Consider the following 22,910-nt stretch of genomic DNA (forward strand, 5'->3'; position numbering starts at 1 on the left):
TGCCCCTAGCTCACTCCTATAAGTAAACAGACATACATAGTCTAATTCCTATTTGGTCAGAACCTGATTAACCAATCCGTTTCGATGGTGGGAGGGGGAAACAGAGCTCTCACAGAAGACGAGCAGATGGGTTTTAGGGGGTTAAGTGTTGGGTTCAGTTTTATGGTTAAAGAGAAACTGGAAACTCTGGCCAAAATAAGGTAAGCAAAAGGCAATGGCCTACTTAGCAATACTGCCTATGGTCTCCTTGTAGCAGATCTTTCCCCATTATTACCTTACCACGTCTTGTTCTGCACTCTTTGTAGATGCCATGGCGGCCATCTTGGTAGATGGGCGGCTTTGCTTCCTCATGTCAGAGCCTCCAGCAAATAGAATAGCGAGCAGCACAGTAGAGGCAACAGTGCCTTCATTTTCATACTGCAGCTACACAGCCATGAGGCACAGGAGTACCTAGGCACCTCCACATACCAGGAAGTGCACTTCTATTTTTCAGGAGGAACTCTTTATAAGTTCAGGAATTCAGGTACACATTAGGTTTCAGAAAGTTCATGGGTAACGCAGTGAGGTTGAAGGTTATGAGTAAGAATCAAGGTTTTCTGTGTAGATTTATTTAATGAAATGCTGTGTTAATATCTTTGTAAAGGAAAAATCTAAATAAAGAATTTATATTAAAAAAAAAAAAAGAATCAAGGGTTAGACTAAAGTAGGTGTGCCCAACCAGTGGCCCGCGGGGCCCTCTGATGTGGCCCGCAACCTCCTGCTCTGGGAATAAAATAGAAAAGAATACAGTTATTAAAGGTAAGTTTATTACTAAAATCACAGTGTATATATGGGCATATCTGTTCTGCAGTGGTTACTGGACTGCTTTCAAACTGATCCACAGATGCAGAGAAGTGCAACTGCGGGTTATCTGCACTGAGCTATATACTTCTATCACCTGCGAGTTTGGTGTGCTGAGAGTAGAGTGAGCTCTATAGAGCCGAGTGGGCTGCCATCCACCAGCTCGGCTCTTTGTGGCCCGCGACTGGTTACCAAGTCGCTTAAATGGACCTTGCTCTTGAAAAGGTTGGGCACCCCTGGACTAAAGTGACTGTAACGGTTCTGTTTTTTGGTTGTTAAATACCAACCATGTTATTATTTACCTGCTCTGTGCAATGATTTTGCACAGAGCAGCCTCAATCCTCTTCTTCTGGGGTCCCATGCCAGTGCTGTCCATTCCTCCTGCCTGTCTTAAGATAAACCTAAGATTAAAGTTAGGGTTGGGTGATTCAGGGAAGGCTTTTCATTTTTTTTCTCTGTGCCAAATACTACCAGGTGCCAGTTTCTTGGGGATAACCATTCTACAACCTCTGTTGTCAATAAGGCGGCCAGTGTGCTGGAGCTTGTAAACACAGAGAATCAGGATAGCATTCCAAGGGGTAGGTAATTCACATGCTGGAAAGAACGCCAACAATCCAAAATGCAGTCTTGCTCGTCTCAGCGTTTTGAGGTTAAGGTAAGTGTTGAAGAGACCCGGAAGATCTGTGGGAGCATATTGCTCAGCTGATAAAACATTTCCTCCGAGATATTCTGTGAAGATAAAGTGACATCATTTATGTGCTTAGCAGGATGCATCAAGATCCAAGTTATTTAAAACAGAACCATATAATATTTTTGTAGTGTTGGTTAGTCTAAAGAAGCTTTAGAATCTGTCTGTGCCCCTGCTAGAAACATTCACTCCTTTTATGCCGATGACTCTCACGGGGACAGAAGATCTCTAAAATGTCACCGTTTTCACAATCTTCTAATGGGGACTCCTGTACTGGGAAAAAGTCAAATTTCCACACACTTTAAATAGAAGTCTCCAGGACAGAAAGTGTGGTAAAAAAGTAAAAATAAAAATAAGAACACAAACCTTAGAAAATAAATATAAAAAGATTCAGGTAGGATGTACTGGATCCAAAAGCAATGGACTCTGACTAGGCAAATCTCAAAGCATACAAAGGCTATCAAAAGGTTCCCCGACGAGATGCAAGGAAATGTAGAAAAAGTGCTACACCAATGGGGTTAAGGGGACCAAAAAGGTAATTTATTATCCTAAAATGTCCATGAATACAATCAAATATTTCAGGGGTTATAGCGTACCAGCTTTAATGCCTACTGTGAGGAATAGATCAAGCCCACATAGCTGAATTCCAACGTAAGCAGTTTCTCACAGCTCAGGCATTGCGGCATGTGAATGCGCCATCACAGTGAATAGTGTCGCCAAGTGGGCTATTTAAAGTGGTTGTAAAGGCAGGTTTTCTTTTTCTTAATGCATTCTATGCATTAAGATAGAAAAAAACCTCTTGTGGGCAGCAGCCCCCCTAACACATACCTGAGCCCATCTCTAGCTAGCAATGTTACAGGAGAGACTCGGCCGTCCGGGACTCTCCTTCCTGATAGGCTAAGACACAGCAGCGGGACCATTGGCTCCTGCTGCTGTCAAAGTCAGTTAGCCTATCAGGAAAGAGAGCGGGCGGGGCCAAACAGCAGCTCCATGTCCGAATGGACACACGGAGCTGTGATTCGGCTCGAGTGCCCCTGTAGCAAGCTGCTTGCTGTGGGGGCACGAGACAGGAGAGAGGGGCCAGGAGCACCGATGAGGGAGCCGAGAAAAGGAGGATCTGGGCTGCTCTGTGCAAAATCATTTTACAGAGCAGGCTAGTATAACATGTTTAATTTTTTTAAGAAAAAAAAAAAGTATCACTTTAAAGCCTCTTTCACACTTGTATGTCTGTTTTCACAGACTCGGTTGACCCCCGCTGAGCCAGCGGATGCACGAGACGGACCTATCAGCACCCTGCTCTCCTCTATGGATGTCCAGATGAAAACGGATCCGCCTGTCCATTTTCATCCGATCCGATGCATCACACGGATGGAAAATAGGGCTTCCATCCTTCTGGATTTAGCGGAGCAGAGCAGATATCAGCGGACATGTCACCGCTGACATCCATCGCTCCATAGAGCTACATGGAGCGTCCATTCAGGTCCGCCTGAAAAACGGACAGGTGGACCTGAACGGTCTGCATGTGTGAAAGGGGCCTAAGGCTGATAACAGACTCCAGTGCTATTTTTCCAGCACTTGATCCAACCTAGCTTGTTCTAACTTCTATGGTTCTTCTCTGTTTGCTTACCTGTTCCTGTATTAAACCATGGCTTATTACCCAAATATGATTTCTGTCTGCCATTCTGGTACTTAACTGCTTGCAAGTGGTTGATCCAGCCTTGCCCTAATTATGTCCCTGCTTGCTGCATTGGCATGGTCTTATCCAGCGGTTGCTTACCAGATTGTTCCTATCCTCTTCTCAAGGGGGACCCCCATCTTCTGTGACCTCCAGCTACTTTATGGCGGTGCACGAATTCCAGTGACATCATGGCATCACCATCTACTGGCACTCGTGCCACTCTTTTGTCCCTTCCTCCCTACTCTTTTTTTCCCACTTTCTAGGGAAACCTGGACTTGAGCAGTAGGGGAGTCGATCCCCATCATCTTAGGCTCCCCATAAAAATATGTGACACCTATGATGTTATAACCTACAAAACGCATTGGGGTTATCTTAGGCCCCGTACACACGATCGGATCTATCCGCTGGGATTTATCCGCTGGGATTTATCCGCGGATCAGTTCCAGCGGATAGATCCGGTCGTGTGTAGGCCCGAGCGGACAATTTTCGGCGGACATTTGTCCAGCCCACGGATTTCCAGCGGATAAAAATGTCTTAGCATGCTAAGAAATCTATCCGCTGGAATCCTGACCCTCGGACTTATCCGGTCATCTGTACAGACTCACCGGATAAGTCCGTCCGATCCCCATCCCTCGCATGCGTCGGAATGATTCGACGCATGCGTGGAAGTGCGGCGCGGACACGTCACCGCGGATGTTTTCCGCGCGGATTTTGATCTGATGGTGTGTACAGCCATCAGATCAAAATCCGGAGGAAAAATGTCCGATGGAAACGGTCCGGCGGACCGTTTCCATCGGATATCCCCTCGTCTGTACGAGGCCTTAGAGGTTTCAAGATCTTTTGGAATTCCAAACAATGGTGCTGCACTTTTGCTTCTTTACCTCCAGCAGACCTGACAGACAGGGGTTCTAATCCTTCCCTACTATCCAAAACTGAAAAAAAAATATTTTGTCTCGGGTTCCAATTTCAAATATTCTGTCTCAACCATGAAACAAGCAGTTATAGCGTTGACTGCTTGAAAGTCTACATGACTTATGACTAAAGAGAGTGGTTAACAAAAATTATTGCAGGCTCCTCATTTTTTCCTCTGAATGCAGACGGCCAGCCACCTAAATACTGGTCATTGTTTCAGGCTGCTTGGAATGACACTTCCTGTTAATATAGATGATCTCACCAGACAAAGAAATAAAGCCACATTCTGAGAGAGAAATTTCCTTTTCATCTTCGTCACAGTGTCGCCTGCTCGTGATTTAATGAGCGCTTTGGGAACATAAACGTCAGGCAGCTCCATCCAGCCAACTGCCCGGCGCTCATACAGTGCAATTGTTTTTTAGATATTGAACAAATACTTATTGTATTTAAAGTTCTGCTTGCCTTTGAGAAAAACAGCAGGGACGTGACACATTACGGTACATAACCTGGAATTCTAAAGGGAATTCAAATCCAAAATGATTTTAAATAAACATGTCAAAGTGATCAGGTTAAAGTGGTTGTAAACCTCAAGACATGAATTATGAACAAAGCATATCCCTCTATATAGTGTGGATTTGACTCAGGAGCACTAAATGTTACATTTCTGTCTGCTGCTTTGTTTGTCTGCTATCAGTATGAATAACTTCTGACAAGTTTTCCCTGACACCAGTAGAAAAATGGTGACATGGGAGGAGATCGACAGCCTCAGCTCTGTCCCTATGAGCTGTGTGGAGGGGGTGTGTCTCTTCCCTCCAATCAGCTCTCAGAGATCACCTTACTGAGCTCTGTAGAGTGTAATTTTAGCTTTCTGCACCCTTTTTTCTGAATTCTCAGACAAGCTTATAAATTCTGCATTTTAAATCGCTGTAGAGAAGAGAATACTGCAGATATACAGGTACAACTTATGTAGGAACATTTGTTTCATCGCTTTGCATCACCTGAGGCCAGTCACTTCACTGGGTATATGTAAGGGTTTAAATGTTCAGTGTTCCCATTTTGACTGATGGATAGACCAATGAAAGCATTTAGTTATGTCTTTAAAAAAAAAAAAAAAAAAAAACGTTGATTCTGCCATAAATCCAGTGAGCTGATAAGCTCCGTGCTGCAGTTTTACAAGTCAGCATTGTTCCTAATTCCCTCTGTTGATTAGAGAACACCTACCTCCTATTATGTTAAAACACTAAGCTGTCTAAGGGTGATGCTTCTCCGTAGACACGGTGGGATTGCTTTACTAAAGCTGGGGAGTGCAAAATCTGGAGTAGCTCTGCATAGAAACCAATCAGCTTCCAGGTTTTTTCTTTGTCAAAGCTCAATTGATAAAGTTAGAAGCTGATTGATTACCATGCACAGCTGCACCCGATTTTGCACTCTGTAGTTTTAGTACCGTATTTATCGGCGTATACGCGCACTTTTTTGCCCTGAAAATCAGGGCAAAATCGTGGGTGCGCGGTATACGCTGATACCCGCGCCGAGTTTGAATACTGCGCCGACATATACCGAGCGCAGTACACTCGTGTATTGTCGGGCAGTCTCGGCTCCTCCCGCGCTGACGTCCTGGACGTACAGGACGTCAGCGCGGGTAGCCGAGCATTGCCGACAATACACGAGTGTACTGCGCTCTGTATATGTCGGCGCAGTATTCAAACTCGGCGCAAGAAACGAGCGGGGAGGATGCGAGGACACCGCAGAAGGACGCTGGACCCGACGAAGAGGACACCCGAAGCCGCAGACGGAGGCCGGACCCGACGAAGAGGACACCCGAAGCCGCAGAAGGACACCGGACCCGACGAAGAGGACACCCGAAGCTGCAGAAGGACACCAAGCCCGACAAAGAGGACACTCGAAGCCGCAGAAGGACACCGGACCCGACGAAGAGGACACCCGAAGCCGCAGAAGGACACCGGACCAGACGAAGAGGACAACCGAAGCCGCAGACGGACGCCGGACCGGACGAGGCCGCCGATGGACGCCGCGCAAGACACCAAAACTGTAAGTACAAAAAAAAACTTTTTTTCCACAGGATTCGGGGCAACTTTAGGGGTGCGCGGTATACGCGGGAGCGCGTTATACCGCGGTAAATACGGTAAATCAAACCCAGTGGACTGAGTGTGAATTGTCACCCTAGTACAGGAAGTTCTTAGCTTAGTGCTAGTTCACACCAGACGCAGTTCCGTGTACTTTTTTTGTGTGCACAAAATGCATGTAAAGTGTTTTCCATGTATTCCAATGGCTCTAGTTCACACCCTGCAGTCAGTTTCTGCACCGGAAACTGCATGTTGTGAACATTCGAATACATGGAAAACACTGTGCATGAATTTGTAGTGCAGAAAAAATGCACACGGAACTGAACGAAACTGCGTCTGGTGTGAACTGGCCCTTAAAGCAGTAGTAAACCTCACAATTTTTTTTTTAAACCCTGCAAGGTAAGGGCATAATGTACTAGTATATATCACATGCTAGCACAATACTTCTCTTAGAACAAAGCCCTCCAGCGACACACTGTGACCGCTGACAGGTGCTTCCATCTTCACCCTTCCTTCCGGGTTCACGCCCTCCAGCCATCTGATTGGCCTCGTCGCGATGGAGTCACCAGCCGCGGCACAGAGCTCTCAAGGGATGGCACAGGTATACCATCACTTCCGTGAGCATGCACGGGTGAGGTCACTGGCTGCAAGCTGTGTGAATATATCCTGAACCGTGCAGGTTTAGAAGATATTCACAGTGCCTATAGGTAAGCCTTATTATAGGCTTACCTGTAGGTACAAGTTTACAAAAAGGGTTTACTTCAACTTTAAGAAACATATTATGATGACCGCTATGCCCTTTCAGAGGTCTTGCATAGCAATGATCTTTAAAAATCTTACTCAGACTACATCACATGCTCTCAGGAAAGGGGATCCAGCTTCCTCTGCACTCCGTCTTGCGACAGGAAAGTCACGTGATGTAAAGTGTAGAAGATAATAGATCCTGATTCTCATTATGGGTTAACTTGCTGAAAAGGGGGGCCATGTGAGGTAGCGCAGGCAGGACACCATGGAACTTGGTTACTAGAACTTTTGCAGCCATGCACCACGCTAGTCTTTTTTATCTAACCCAAAAGAAGCTAGAAAAGCATTAGATATGGTCCAACCTAAGCCAGCATTTCCCACAGTGTGTCCCCGAAGATGCCAACCACTGGCAAAAAAAAAAAAAAAGAAGAAGAAAAATGTCTATAGCTGCAGAAAACAAAAAGTGTTCTCTCTTGCTATGCCAAGTTAGCGAATTGCAAAGCCCAACATGCGGTTAAATCTGTCACACAGATGTGCGGTTACTGGAAGATCCAGCTCAACAATGGGGCCTGTGTGTATAACCAGGTAACAGAAGATACAATGGCTGAATGCAGGTGAATTTGACCCATTCACTAGAGACAGACAACGTGAGCATTGTTGGAGCAAGTGTGGGAATCTAGTTTCAGCTTTGTTGTGGGTTATTCTTGCCACTGAACAAAAAGGAAAGAATTCTAGAATTCCAGAGATAAAGTGCCGTGTAAGAGGAAGACTAAACGAGAGGCAAGGCATGGTCCATCTCAAAGCAATGCAAAAGGATTAGGATATCTTATGGTATCATATATTTGTATGTAAAGAAAGAAACCATAAAAGGAGGACAATAACCGATGGAATGAAAAGACGCAAAGACATATATAGGACTATGCACCAATCTGCGTTTAGGTGTGGTCAGTTTAGCTGCTTTTAGATAAAATAGAGGTACAACATCCCATGTATTTGCAAATGTATGCAACAAAAGCACCCAGTTTTTTAACCTAAATGGTATAAATATTTTAATAATCATTTTTATACTGACAACTTGTATTACTCAGAACACTGCATTGTCCATGTGCATCTTTCCTGTGCTAGCTATATAATGAACTGAGTGTCTGCCAGTTGCTTCCACAAAAAGGGCAATGGTCCTTTTCTGCAGCATGCTGGCAGGGGACATACTTTTCTAGATCAGGGTGTGGCAGCTTTCAGAGAAAACCCCCTGTAAGATATTGCACTACAGTGGAACCTCAGTTCAAGAGTTAGATAGATAGATAGATAGATAGATAGATAGATAGATAGATAGATAGATAGATAGATAGATAGATAGATAGATAGATAGATAGATAGATAGATAGATAGATAGATAGATAGATAGATATTGTAGTGGTTTAATTCTGGAATGTTCTAGTGTGATATCAACAGGAATCCGGAATATGCCCCATTCAGAGACATTGAATAAACGTATCGACAAAGGGCTCCAGAAACCTGTATTGTATATTAACCAATATTTTATGGCATTGCATATTGTATTCGATATGCATATGTTCCTAATTTTTTACCGTGCCTTATCCAGGCCTCTGTTTTAATAAAAAAAAAAAAAGGAGGTTATTTGAATGTTTGTAATTCTTTGTTTTCTTAAAACAATAAAAATTATTGGACACAAAATAACTAACATGTTATTATGGTATTACACAGCTGCTCCGAACCTCCTCTTATGGTGTCTCCCACTGGCGATCTTGACTCCTCCTTTTCTGCGTTTGCCCTCATAGCAAGTCGCTTGCTATGGGGGCAGACTTATGGGCTTGATCCCAAGTTTGGCTGTGTCTGTCTATAGATAAACACAGCGTGGTCCGGCCCAGCCCCTTTTACTTTCAGAAGACACAAATCAGTGGTTTGTACTGACTGGCTGCAGATGCCGATTGATGGAAAATTATCCAACATGTTCCTACAACAGAAGTCAATTATCAATTTTCTATCCAAGAATTAAATAAAAAAAGGTTGGGTTTTAGATACACTTTCATCCACTATTTTGGCATATGCTTTTCTCCAAAATAGAGGTGAGTGTTAAAGTGGAGGTTCACCTGAAAAGTAAATTTTTAACCTTAGATTGAGGCTCATTTTGTCAAGGGGAATCGGGTAGTTTTTTTTAAATCTAAGCAGTACTTACCGTTTTAGAGAGCGATCTTCTCCGCCGCTTCCGGGTATGGGCTGCGGGACTGGGCGTTCCTATTTGATTGACAGTCTTCCGACGGTCGCATACATCGCGTCGCGATTTTCCAAAAGTAGCCGAACGTCGGTGCGCAGGCGCCGTATAGAGCCGCACCGACGTTTGGCTTCTTTCGGCTACTCGTGATGCGATGTATGCGACCGTCGGAAGCCTGTCAATCAAATAGGAACGCCTAGTCCCGAAGACCATACCCGGAAGCGGCGGAGAAGATCGCTCTCTAAAACGGTAAGTACTGCTTAGATTTTTAAAAAACTACCCAATTCCCCTTGACAAAATGAGTATTAATCTAAGGTTAAAAAAAAAAATTTCGGGTGAACTCCCGCTTTAAAACAAACATATCAGTTTTGGGTAGATTATGGTGGGTGCCTGTGGTGAGCTGCACCCTTAGCACATGCAAGCCCTGCCTTGCATTTTGCCTATAGCCACCATCCTAGCTTCATGTACACGGAACGTTGTTCAACCTTTCCTGAACAATTTAACTTGACATCTAGAAACCGGTGTTTAGCAGTGTTTTTAGCCGCGTTTGCGCCTAGAAGTGTTTAAAATGTTATTTTTTTTTGTTAAAATGAAAAACCCCTGTAAAAAAAATGCTGCTAAACGGGAGTTACAACGTTTAGCTGTGTTTGGCACTTGAAATGCCTCTAAACACAGCTTCTGAACGCATTTTTTTGGGTTCCAGAAAAAGCCTCTAAACTCAACTGCCTATAAACAACTATAAACGACCACGTGTACATGTACTAATAAGATAACAGAGGAGAGTTGAGGAGCAGTTGAAAAAAATGCCCAACTGCTCCTAAACATCCATTTACCAGCAGCAGTGTACATGAGGCCTAAACTATTCAAAATCAGCAGAAGGATACAAAGAAAGGCAGAGAACTCACAACAGAGGGTTCCATAGTGTCACTGCATAGTAGAAGACTTTGCAGTAAAAACACAGAAGCCAACTATGCATTACCTGTGGTACAAGAAATTGCACTGTCCTGGACACCCCTCCATCCCAGGAAACCATTTCCATCATGAAACCTACAAAAAAAAAAATTGGACTTAGTCTCAAGCAGTCTTGATCAACCAGCAAATAAAAAGTAGGCCTAATCTACAACAACTCATATGAACTTTATTTTCCATAAAGGAATCAAACTTTTTCAGTCATTGAGGTTAATTGTATCTGGCCACTGCAGAGAATGTGTTGGGAGGTCCATTACATTCCCCTGGCACTTTGCGGTCTGCCAAGTCTTTGAAAAATGACTGAAGGTGGACCATCTATTCTTGAGCAAAGGCTCAACTCTCACCACCTGCTGTTCTCATGTCTGACTAGGTTTTCCATGCACAATTCAATTTGATATATAATTTCCAACAGCAATATCAAAGGCTTATGTAGGCACTATAAAGTCTGTAAATCAACAAGGACAACCAATACAAAGTGTCCACGTCACCAAGGCAGCAACATGTATACCCAAAGTGAAGAGGGACATACAGTTTTTTTTTTCAAACTAACATAGCAATACGTTGTGGGTGGAGGGGGCTAATCATGCCCAAAATTTCAAGTGTTACTAAACCCACAACAATAAAATCAGTTTGTATATGCAGCATAGCATGCTTGTTATACTCACTGTGGGAAATTAAGGGGTTAATCCTCTGGATTGTGTAAAAAGGCAGTTTTATCCTGTATGCCTAGATCAGTGGTTCTCAACCTTTCTAGTGCTGTGACCCCTTGATAAAATTTTCCAAGTTGTGGGACCCCTAACAGTAAAATTATTTTCGTAGCGTGGGTTGTCAGCACCCAAGGCAAGAAAAGGAATTTGCGCCCCCAACCCACGGACATTTAGCGTTCCCCGAGTCCCTTCCAATCGTACAGTATTAAAACCCCTTCTGGTATATTTTAGGATGAACCACCCTTTCTCTTTGTTGTCCTTACTTTGACTCACGGTCTATCCTAATTTCTTGTTTTTTTATCCCATCCCTCTCTCTAACCGTATTTCTTATTCTTTCTCTCCCTTTTTCTTTGTTGCTCCCCCTCTTTTGCTCTCCCTTACATTATTCCTTCTCTTACTCCTTGGTGGAGGGTGGGGGGAGGGGAATGGGATGAGTGGCAGTGCTTGCGGGGAGTTGGGGTTAGTGGCAATGTTGGTGGGGAGTTGGGATCAGCCAACTTAGGTGCTCTTGATCAAGGTCACCTGCTGATCTGAGAACTGTAGTGGGGACTTTTAATGGCAACTATAATCACAGGTAGTGTTACTCAATGTGTCTCCGACTTTGTGGTGTTTTGTAGCAGTGACACCTATGCCGAAATCAAGAGATAGGGTCTCCTCCAGCCCCTCCCACTTCACATTCCTCACCAGTCAGCTGACCTCTAGTCTCTGCTCCCAAGCCATGCTGTAAACTGAATGGGCGGCTGCGAAGAGGCTGAGTGGGTGGCTGTGGGCTCCAGAAACAGCCTAGCTGGGTGTCATCAGGCTCCAGGGACAGCCCTTCTGAGTGGCTTCAAAAAGGCTGGGAGAGCAGTGTGGGCTTCAGGAACAGCCCAGGATATGGTGACCCCTGGAAAATCGTCATTTGACCCCCAAGGGGGTCCCGATCCCCAGGTTGAGAACCACTGGCCTAGATCCTTCCCTCCCTTCAATGTCTATCTGAGGGAAGGCCAGCTAACACAGGCAGAGTCGGCCACCTGCACATGCTGAGTTGTGTCTTTTATGCTGTAGAGAAAATGTCCTTGTTGAGCTGAACCAGCCAGGTCACATGATATTGACATCACACATGTGGGCGTGTATACAGGCTGCAGTGGAAATCTCTTCCTACCTGAACTCTCAGATCAGCCAAAAAGTATATAGTGGCAGTATTTTAATGTAAAAAGAAAATTTATAAGCTGTGGCCACTGTGGGGGCAGATTAACTATTTTCATATTACTGGGTTTGGTAACACTTTCAGTTTTAAAGGATAAGTTCACCTTTGGGAACATGTTACATGTTCCACCAGATTTTAGGATGGAACATGTAATATGTTCCCAGTGCTACAGACACAGCCCCCTGCCCCCCCTCTCTGTGGCAGCAGTACAGGGAGAAGTTCCCCATACTAGCTGCCACTGTTTAAACAAAGCGTGGCCATGCAGGGCTCCACCCACACAGCTTTTTATGTCTGAATGAACTACAATCATCGACACCCTTAGCGGCTGTCGGCTTGTAGTTCTCAATGCACTACCACAGCGCTGCGGAGCACTGTGGTAGTTCATGGGGTCTTCTTGTCAATGAGTATTGGTTTGCCCCTACAGGATGTATGGGTACACAGATACACTGACAGTGTGCAGGAGACCTGCATGGCATTAACGGTCTCCTGATCGCTGGTGCAATGCTGTGCATGCTCCTACTACAAAAATAATAAATGCACATTTTTTTTCTGCAAAAAGATGTGCATCCTTTTAACAGAGCACAGACATTACAGCAGCCTCATTTGACCCAGCACATTTATCGAATACGTGCGCCGGAAAGCTCAAGGAGCCGCAAATACTGGCAGAATGTCACTGCCGACGAGAGACGTGAGTTTTATCAAACAGGTTATGAAAACTATCCAATCTTTTTTTTCCCATCTAAATTAGAACGTGAATATTCAATCGGCTCGGAGCCCACGCACTGATTGTACATTGGAACAATGGGATCCAGAGACGTGTGTAGAGGGGGATGCCATAAAATGTCAAGACCTGCCTTACCTTTGACACACTTAAACACCAGTTCGGCCCTCTTCAGACACCACGGTATAGTCATTTCCTAGATAGACAGAAGAAATGCAGTCAGGAAGTGTTTTTATTATGATCATTAGGTGCTGAGGGCGTGCTGGGAATTTATACAGCACGATTGTCACACTACATGTGTCCGTGCAAAAGATTTCTAACTTAACAACTCCACCTCGTGTCAGCATTGAACATAAGACCCTTACTTACTGGACATAACAGTATGAGAATAGGAGGGAGAACATGATTGGCTGCAATGGGCAACAAGAAAGGTTCTTCCTTTGGGCACATTCAATCAAAAAGTGTTTTAACAAGTTTATCAGACATCTTGATTACTTTATTGAAAGAGAACCTACAGTATTTTAAAGCTTTATCCACACCCTCATTAAATAGCTCCATTAAGCGCTTTCAATATATCATATGTACTCTACGCCAATGTGTCAATCTGTTATGTGTTGCTCTCTGTCTCAATGTGCGTTGCTCCTAATATCTACCTATCCATATACCTATAGGTCTCCCACTTTCTATCTCACAGGAGTGCCTAGGCACCCTCACATCAGGAAGTGCATCACCATTTTTCAGAAGGAATTTAAGACAAAAAAGGTACTTAAGAGTACCGCCTAAGCACAATTATATGATAATTTTCCCTATAACATAATCTTCAAGTTCTTAGTTCAGTTCCACTTTACCAGGCTTGCTGGAACTGCCAAGCATCTGCAATATGAGGTTTGGGCCCTGGAAATGATAACCTGCATTCCACGTTTGACAGGTAGGGTGACCACGTGTCCCAGATTGCCCGGGCCAGTCCCGAATTTTGCAGGTCTGTCCCAGGGCACCTTTATTCTGGGACAATACAGTGGGGATCCGAGCCATCACTGGAGATAAGGCTGAGGGACCGCCCCGACCGCTGTGTGTCAGCCCGCGGTGGAACGGATACAGAGCATCCAACAGTCCTGCCCAGGAAATGCCCTTCGCTAACACCCCCTCTTTCCGGCCAAAGCAGAGCTGCCCTCCCGCTGTATTACACCAGTCGCAGCCCGCGGCTCTCATCCTCGGCCCGCCAGTCTCCGGTGTCATCCACCCCGATATGTGTGTGTGTTGGTGCAACACAGCTGAGCCCTCCATTTCCACAGGGCTTTCTGAAATGGGTGGACATTCCAGGGAAGGAGCTTCCACGTAAGCTGCTTCTGCAACCCTTGTGCTATCTATACACTTGGCAATTTTGTTGACAATTTTAAAGCTGAAGATATGACGCCCTCCCGCCCCCTGCAACTAGCAAAGAACTACAGGTCTCGGCATGAACCCGTGAAATCTATGGTGTCACATCATTAGATCTCAGGGGTTCATGCTGGGAACTTTTAGTCCTTTGCTTTTGGGGGATGTGACCCCCCCCAAAAGTGATGGACTACAGGTCCCAGCATGAACCCCTCCGAGCTGAAGATGTGAAACCCCGTCTGTCCGTCCCAAACATTTTTTTTTTTTGAAGGGGGGGGGGGGTTTGTGTCTCTGAATGCCAGTTTGGAAATGTGGTCACCCTATTGACAGGCGAGTGCTGCTAGCGGTCAGACCAGGCTGTGCCTGACACCCCTTTTTTCCCTCACATTTAATTAATTTGTTTGCCAATTGGGAATTTATTATAACACTGTCTTAAAAGAAAGCATTGTGTGTCCCTAAAATAAAAAAAAAATGTAAAACAGTTTTTTGGTGGTAACAGAGTTATTGTCAAGTTAACCAAATGCACACTATCACTACTAAATTCATTCTGGCCTTATGGACATCAATGGCCTCTGGTGATGAAGGGGTTAAACTGGTTCCGGGAAATCAGCTGACAATCGGTGCTTAGCAGCCATGATGTTTCTAAAGGGATATGATACAAGAGCCAAAAATGAAAAAACTATTTTTTTCACGAAAGCGTGACCCTATCGTCATAATTTATCTGCCTACACGGGACACATGCTTCCACTTCATGCTGTCAACACCGGAGTAGGCGTCTCTGACAGTGGTTTCAGCCCTGTGTTTTGGATTACGATAACAACCGGCATTCTAAAAAGGACACTTTTATGGCTTTTGCCCCACTCTGGTCTCACACTTGTCATGGGTGGAGGTGACTAAGTTCATTCAAAGTTCTGCAAGCCATTATTTAATAAGAATGGTTTCACCTTCATATTAAGGGGCTTTACATAAAGGTAAAAGTAAAGGAATGGTGGGGGTGGTGGCAATAATGAATGCTCAGCTACGCACAGGCATATTTTTTTTCTAAATAACAAGTTTTTATTTATTTAAGAAAGGTAAAGGTGCTGTGGCACAGAAATATTAGCACACATACATATAGACCAAGAGAGTTTGGTTTTGGGTAGGGGCGGTAAGGGGAAAAGATGGAGAGGGGGAAAGAAGCAATGTGGAAATTCCAGTCTGTGTGCCCATGCCTTTCAGGAGAATAATGGGATGCCAGTCCTTCTCAGTGGCTTCCAAGTCAGAAGTAAAAGCACACTCATGCTAGTGAAGGGATTCAACCTATTCCTGCATTCACATGTACAAGAACTCTACTAAGGCCAGCCATAGATTATTTTCTGCAACCACAGATGGAAGACCATCACTGTTGATGGTGGAATCTTTACGGCAGTGCTATGGAGTCCTGATGACAGGAAGCACGCAAAAGGTCCAACAGGCTGGTTGTACTGAAGCCTGCCCATAGACAGATCGAATCACGGCTGGTTCAGCAGAGACCCGCCGAGATTCGATCCATCTAAAGCCAGCTTAAGGCTGGCACACTTATGGTAAAGGCAGAGTATGATAATCCATGGTTATCTTGTAGTAAAAAGATCATTTAAACAATTTTAAGTACTATAAAAAGGTAGGCCGCTACTTTTTTTAGTACTGTATATGCCTGGGCTGCCATGTTTACTGCCTAATCAAAGCCAATGCGTACCTGGCATACTTTAACATGGTGGAGTACTTTTACACCATGTTAAAGGTGCCCTATCTTTGCGACGGAAATCTAACACTTGCGACGCCGTAACAACGGGAAAAATCTTCGTGGATCGCCGTAACTCACTAATTTGCATACCCGACGCTGGTTTACGCCGCAAACTCCCCCCATCGGCGGCCGCGGTACTGCATTCTAAGATCCGACGGTGTAAAACAATTACACCTGTCGGATCTTCTGGCTATCTATACGTAACTGATTCTATGAATCAGTCGCATAGATAGAAAACAGAGATACAACGGCGTATCAGGAGATACGACGGCGTATCAGGAGATACGCCGTCGTATCTCTTTTGTGAATCTGGCCCATGGCACCTAGCAATTTTAGAGCGAGGTCATTTATGCCAGCCTATATTTCTCTCATGACAGGTTTTCCTTAAGACCCTCCCACAGCTCACAAACACCGTATATAAAACATGTGCGCACATGAAAGCCATTTATGTATTTTTTTTTTTTTAATAGGGATTACCAAGTAAAAATTCACCATTCATGTTGATTCCACTAAAAATGCTAATATTTCTGCACTAAATAAAGAAAAGTCCACTATTTTATGAGCCCAGCGCCAAGCAAGGAACTGAACACCAAACAGATCTGCAAAAAGGAAGACTGTCAGAGTTACCCCCTGCAACCCCTTCATGTGTTACCATTTATCTTCTAAGCTGAAATAGAAAAGAAACCACTGCACACTGATTGGCTGCTCCAGACAACGCCTCCACGTTCCCTTTTTCAGGTCCTTTATTGTCATTGCCAGATTGCACAATTGCCTCCTCACAACAACGTGTGGATTTGGTCAACCTCAGAAATATCGCGTGCGCACGTCACAAAGTTCACACGACATCTCCTGCAACTGTGCTCCTGAGAGTTTGCGGTCGCAGTGGATGTTCCAAATCAGGGCAGCCAACCGTAAACAGTACTTCAAGGGATTAAAAAAAACCCTGCCATTAAAAACAGAGAGCATCAGGGCATCCTAGTCTGGGTCATGGAGTTCCTTCTTTGCTACGTGCATTGTACACCTCCTACACATGTTCCATACTGAACGCTTTGGCTTCACACTTGCCTTTTTCATTTCTCTTTTTGGCTCGTGAGGGAAAATGATTCCAGTTGTGGTGTCAGCGGTCAAACAAGGGGGCAATAAAATAAATAGCACAAAGCCATATGCTGTTTAGAACGCTAACATTTGCTTTATTACAGCTTGAGCTTTACTTTATTTCCCTGCTCAAATGGTGTACAGACTTAGCTTAGCCATAAAATGGAGCTAGTGCAAAAAACAATTAGGATCAAAATGATCACTTTACTACTTTCAGACTGGAAGGATCATGAAACCACAATAGACTCAAGTTTATAAAATGCCATTTGCACGGGAATATTTCTTGTCCTTCGTTTAATAATAGAATGACTACGAAAATTCATGGCTTCATTACGCCTATGTTCTCAAATCGAAATTAATTATATGGGAACAATTGAGAGAATTTGCTTCTTTTGTTTACAGGAAACTAAAGTCTGTTTTTTATTTTTAGATCTCCTGTGTTTTTTTGGCTTTTTGGTTTTAGATAGATAAACGTGTTTATGTGTTCAGCTTTAAAGCGGGGGTTCACCCTAAAAAAAAATTCTAACATTGCATGAAGCCGACCTATGAGACCGACAGTATGCAGTTTTTTTTTTTTCTTGCGTACATACCATTTTAGGGCCATTTTCACCCCCGGCTTTCCCGCGGGAGTGGGCGTTCCTAATCACAGGCTGTGATTGACGTGCTTCCGACCGGCGCATACTGCGCGTCACGAGTTGCCGAAAGAAGCCGAACGTAGGTGCGTAGGTTTCGGCAACTCGTGACGCGCAGTATGTGCCCGTTCGGAAGCACGTCAATCACAGCCTGAGATTAGGAACCCCCACTCCCGCGGGGAAGCCGGGGATGAAAATAGCCCTAAAATGGTATGTACGCAAAAAAACAACAGCATACTGTCGGTCTCATAGGTCGGCTCCATGCAATGTTAGGGTGAACCCCCGCTTTAAAGGATAAATCCACCTTTTGTAAAATGTACTCGTATTCACCTTTTGTACCGGTTACATGTTACACCTGTTTTTAGGGTAACATATGTATACAGTGCATGCCTGCACCCCCACCCCCCCCCCCCCCAAATACCCTCATAACTTCTAGACTGTAAGCTCTAACGAGCAGGGCCCTCTGATCATCCTTCCTGTATTGAGACTGTATCATCTTCCCTGATGTTGTAAAGTGCTGCGCAAACTGTTGGCGCTATATAAATCCTGTATAATAATAATAACAGAGGGTGAGGATCTTCTTCCCACACCCACTATCACAATTTAAATACAGTGCACCGTCCACCCAGCTGCGTTACTACTTCACAGAGATCTGTAAATGAATGAACTACAAGTCCCATCTTCCACCGCGGCAGACAGCTTGCAGGTCTCAATGAACTGGTAGGGAGGTGGTGAATGCTCTCTTGGTTCATTGACACTTCCTGCACTTCAGTAACTGTCTGCCCATAGGGGAGTTATGAGCAGACAGTTGTACCGAGTGTCTGCAGGAGCCTGGCATTGCACCTGCGATCCACTGAATGTGGTACAATGCTTAGAAGGCTGCAGCGTAAAAAAAATAATAAATGCATATTTTTAACTGCAAAATCAAGTGCATTTATAATTAATTTTTTTTTTTTACAAAAGGTGAACTTGGCCTGTAAGAGACCCTGTCACTTTGTCCACTCAAGGCAAAATGATACGTTCTCTTGCAATAAACATCCCCCTCTCACCTACTGGCACTCAGTTTTGCATGCTCCTCCCAGCTTCATCTGATAATGTGTGTTCTTTCTCCCAGGATGCAGTGCTCAGACTTAATCCTCCAATCGCAATGTCCGGACACTGACCAAGAGGATGAAGACATTAAAACTCCAATCAACCATAATGATATTGGAGGAGTAAAGCTTGTTTAATCTAGGGGGTGTTTAAAGTACAGAAATACTTACCTAATTTCTTGCTCCCTCAACAGCTGGCTCTATCCTTTGCTCATGCAACATTCCAATGCAATGGTAGTATGAAGAATATTAATTCTAAATGAAAGAATAATTCTGACAAGTGTAACAATCTGGTCTATATTGCAAGAGTTAAACTGACCCCCTTCAAGGGGTAGCTTTATATTGATAGCAAATAGTGGGAGAGGGCTAGCTTTGACAGCTTAGGCCCCCGTACACACGTCCGAGAAACTCGACGGGCAAAACACATCGTTTTGCTTGTCGAGTTCCTTGTGAAGCCACCGAGGATCTCGGCGAGCCAACTTTTGTCATTGACTAACGAGGAAATAGAGAACATGTTCTCTTTTTGGCCCGATGAGATCCTCGTCGGTTTCCTCGGCGGAAAGTGTACACACGACCGGTTTTCTCGGCAGAATACGTCTTCCATCGAGTTTCTGGCTGAATTCTGCCGAGAAACTCGGTCGTGTGTACGGGGCCTTAGAGCTGCGTTTAGTCTGGCTTTCTGCCTCAGAGTACATGTCTGCTGAATGAAAAAAAGAGGACTGCCGTTCAAGAGTCAGCGTTTAACTCCAAAAAGAATTCCTCCTGGAGTCCAGAAAATTGAAGCGAGAAAGAGTACTTTACCAAGTAGTCAGCAAAGATCTCTATTTCTGGGCGAGAGGTTGCTTACTGGCCTTTTTCATATTTGTGCCACCCATACATATCGTATGGGTACCTGGTCGCTTCTTTTCCGATAGGAAGATACAGCTTTAGTCTCAGAGGGTTGGACCCTCAGGTCAAGCACTTCAGGCCATGTGGGTCAGTCAGTCACCTTCAAGCCTCTGACTGTGCAGTCTTCTGACATACCTCTCCTGTTTCTACATGGATTAAGACATCATGCAGCATATACAGTTGTGCTTATAAGTTTATATACCCTGGCAAAATTTATGATTTCTTGGCCATTTTTCAGAGAATACGAATGATAACACAAAAACTTTTTTCACTCATGGTTCGTGTGTGGCTGAAGTAATTTATTATCAATCAACTGTATTTACTCTTTTTAAATCATAATCACAACAGAAACTACCCAAATGACCCTGAACAAAAGTTTACATAGGAAAAGTGATTGTCACCGGCGCAAAAATAAGTTCTAAATAATACTATATTGACCTGCTGCAGTGCTGTATAAACCTTCTATGAGGTTTAGGTGAAAAAAATTAAAAAGGTGTTGGTACTGCGCTGGTATAATAATGTGATATCAAAAAAAAAATTTTTTATTTTTTAGAAAAAAATTTTTTTTTTAGTTTACCCCAAATTTTTTTTTTCTATTTGACCCCTATAGTGATATAGTGCTAGATCCAGTACAGTGATGTACGTGATGGGTCACTATAGAAACAGCTCTTGTGAAGTACATATGTTCACAAGAGCTGTTTCTATAGTGACCCATCACGTACATCACTGTACTGGATCTAGCACTATATCACTATAGGGGTCAAATAGAAAAAAAATTTTTTGGGTAAACTAAAAAAATTTTTTTTTCTAAAAAATAATAATTTTTTTTTTTTGATATCACATTATTATACCAGCGCAGTACCAACACCTTTTTAAAAGTTTACATACCCTGGTGATTTTGGCCTGATAACATGCACACAAGGTGACACAAAGGGGTTTGAATGGCTATTAAAAAAAGGTAACCATCCTAACTCTGTGATCTGTTTGCTTGTTATTAGTGTGTGCATATTAAAGGTCAATGGGTTTCTGGACTCCTGACAGACCCTTGCATCTTTCATCCAGTGCTGCACTAACGTTTCTGGATTCTGAGTCATAGGGAAAGCAAAAGAATTGTCAAAGGATCTGCAGGAAAAGGTAGTTAAACTGTATACAAACAGGAAAGGGATATAAAAAGATATCCAAGGACTTAAGAGTGCTAATCAGCAGTGTTCAAACTCTAATCGAGAAGTGGAAAATGAGGGGTTCTGGTGAAACCAAACCACGGTCAGGTAGACCAACTAAATTATGCCAAAACTGTCAGGAAAATTGTTCGGGATGCAAAGAAAAACCCACAAATAACTTCAGGTGAAGTACAGGACTCTCTGAAAACATGTGGTGTGGCAGTTTCAATGTGCACAATAATAGGATTTTTATAACAGCTTACCTGTAAAATCCTTTTCTTGGAGTACATCACGGGACACAGAGCTGCATAGCCATTACATGTGGGTTATAGAGTCTACCTTCAGGTGATGGACACTGGTGTAATCAATTAAACAGGAAGTTCCCTCCCTATATAACCCCTCCCCTACTGGGAGTTCCTCAGTTTTTGTAGCAAAGCAATAAGTGTCCCAATATCCCCAGACAAGAGGGGTGGGAGCTCTGTGTCCCGTGATGTACTCCAAGAAAAGGATTTTACAGGTAAGCTGTTATAAAAATCCTATTTTCTTTATCGTACATCACGGGACACAGAGCTGCATAGCCATTACATCGCAAAAAAACAAAAGAACAAAAGCTGGACAGCCGCACTCCAAAATTTTCTTTAAAAGAGATGTCTTTATTTTCAACTGTGCATACAGTCACTGCAAGCCCACAAAAATCAGTATGGCCAACGTTTCGCACTGGCGTCAGTGCTTAGTCATGGCCATGACTAAGCACTGACGCCAGTGCGAAACGTTGGCCATACTGATTTTTGTGGGCTTGCAGTGACTGTATGCACAGTTGAAAATAAAGACATCTCTTTTAAAGAAAATTTTGGAGTGCGGCTGTCCAGCTTTTGTTCTTTTGTTTTTTTGCTATTACCGCATTGCCAGCACCCTGGTGGTTCAACAACCCCTGATCATCACGAGGCTCACCTGGAGCGGTGAGAATTCTGTCTGCATAGCCATTACATGTGGGATGTCCCAAAGCAATGCTTACTGAGGGGAGGGAGACACCAACAACGCAGACCGCCATCAGACGTGAGGACCTATAATGCTGCCTGCAGCATACTGCGCCAAAAAGCTGGATCCTCTTGCCGTCTTATGTTCACCTGATAGGAGTTAGTGAACGTAAGCACAGATGACCAAGTTGCGGCCTTGAAAATCTGCGTCATAAAGGCTTGGAAATGCATTGCGCATAAAGCGCTTACCATCCTGGTAGGGAGCACCCCCACAAAAAAACAGGGGGAATCCTACTCTAACCACAAGCCTGAATAATAACCTGATGAATCAACCTTAAAAAACAGTTGATTTTAGACGCTGCCTGCCCTTTCCTGGGGCCTCCTGGTAGCGCAACAACATCAGTTTTCCGTATCCGAGCAGCCGCTTCAGATAGGCCTAGACCCTTCTTACTCCAACGAGAGAGAGAGTGTAACCATTTTAATAGCTGACCTGAACACTGCCTGCCCATCTAGGGTCTTCTGGCAGCCCAATAAAAACGTCAGCTTTCTATATCTGAAACCTTCAGATAGGTATTTAACTGCTCTCATCTCAATTGAGAGAAAAGCAATAACCTTTCCTTCCGTGAAACAAGGTTTTGAAAAAAGGGAAGGTAAGAATATCTAGATTCAAATGAATACTAGATCCTTCTAGTAAATAAGGTTGGGTGAGGATGAAAATCACTCTACTTGTAAGAATAATTGAGTATGGCTCTATACCAAGAAAGTTGCCAATACTGAAACTCTTGGAGGCTACCACAACCAAGAACACCAATTCCCTCGTTAAAGGATGAAGGGAAATATGGTGCATCGGCCCAAGGAGCTGACCCTGTAAGCCGACAAAACTAGAGCCAATCCTCCGAGCACAAGGGCGACCTAACTGGTGGACTTATACAAGGGGTGACGTGCATAACAGCCCGGACCAAAGAGTGTGAAGTAATCGACCTTTGGAAGCAAGGCCGAGATCGGATCCTTGATATAACTTAAGGCTAGCTCCGTCTCCTTTCCAAAACGTAGGAAGGCAGGAATTTTACCTTTGACAAACTTCCACGGATTCCACCATCTGGTTTCACACCAGGAACATGGGCCTTCCAGACCGTAGGCTATCTGGTCCTGGAGGCCAGCTCTCT

The 22,910-nt window shown here is 44.0% G+C and overlaps 1 protein-coding gene across 2 annotated transcripts in view; it reads right to left on the reverse strand.

Moving 5' to 3' along the window:
• Positions 1–1,010: 1,010 nt before the first annotated feature.
• Positions 1,011–22,910, reverse strand: part of C3H12orf4 (chromosome 3 C12orf4 homolog) — a 91,916-nt gene continuing 70,016 nt past the window's right edge. For both annotated transcript variants that reach the window (XM_040345183.1, XM_040345182.1), the window contains 3 exons: positions 12,904–12,961; positions 10,159–10,226; positions 1,011–1,569 (listed from right to left, as the gene is read on the reverse strand). In XM_040345183.1, coding sequence (XP_040201117.1) covers positions 1,477–1,569; positions 10,159–10,226; positions 12,904–12,961 — 219 coding nt within the window. In that variant the 3' untranslated portion in view covers positions 1,011–1,476. The remainder of the gene's footprint in view (positions 1,570–10,158; positions 10,227–12,903; positions 12,962–22,910) is intronic.

This window comes from Rana temporaria, chromosome 3 (assembly GCF_905171775.1).
Source record: "Rana temporaria chromosome 3, aRanTem1.1, whole genome shotgun sequence".
Taxonomy (NCBI): Eukaryota; Metazoa; Chordata; class Amphibia; order Anura; family Ranidae; genus Rana; species Rana temporaria.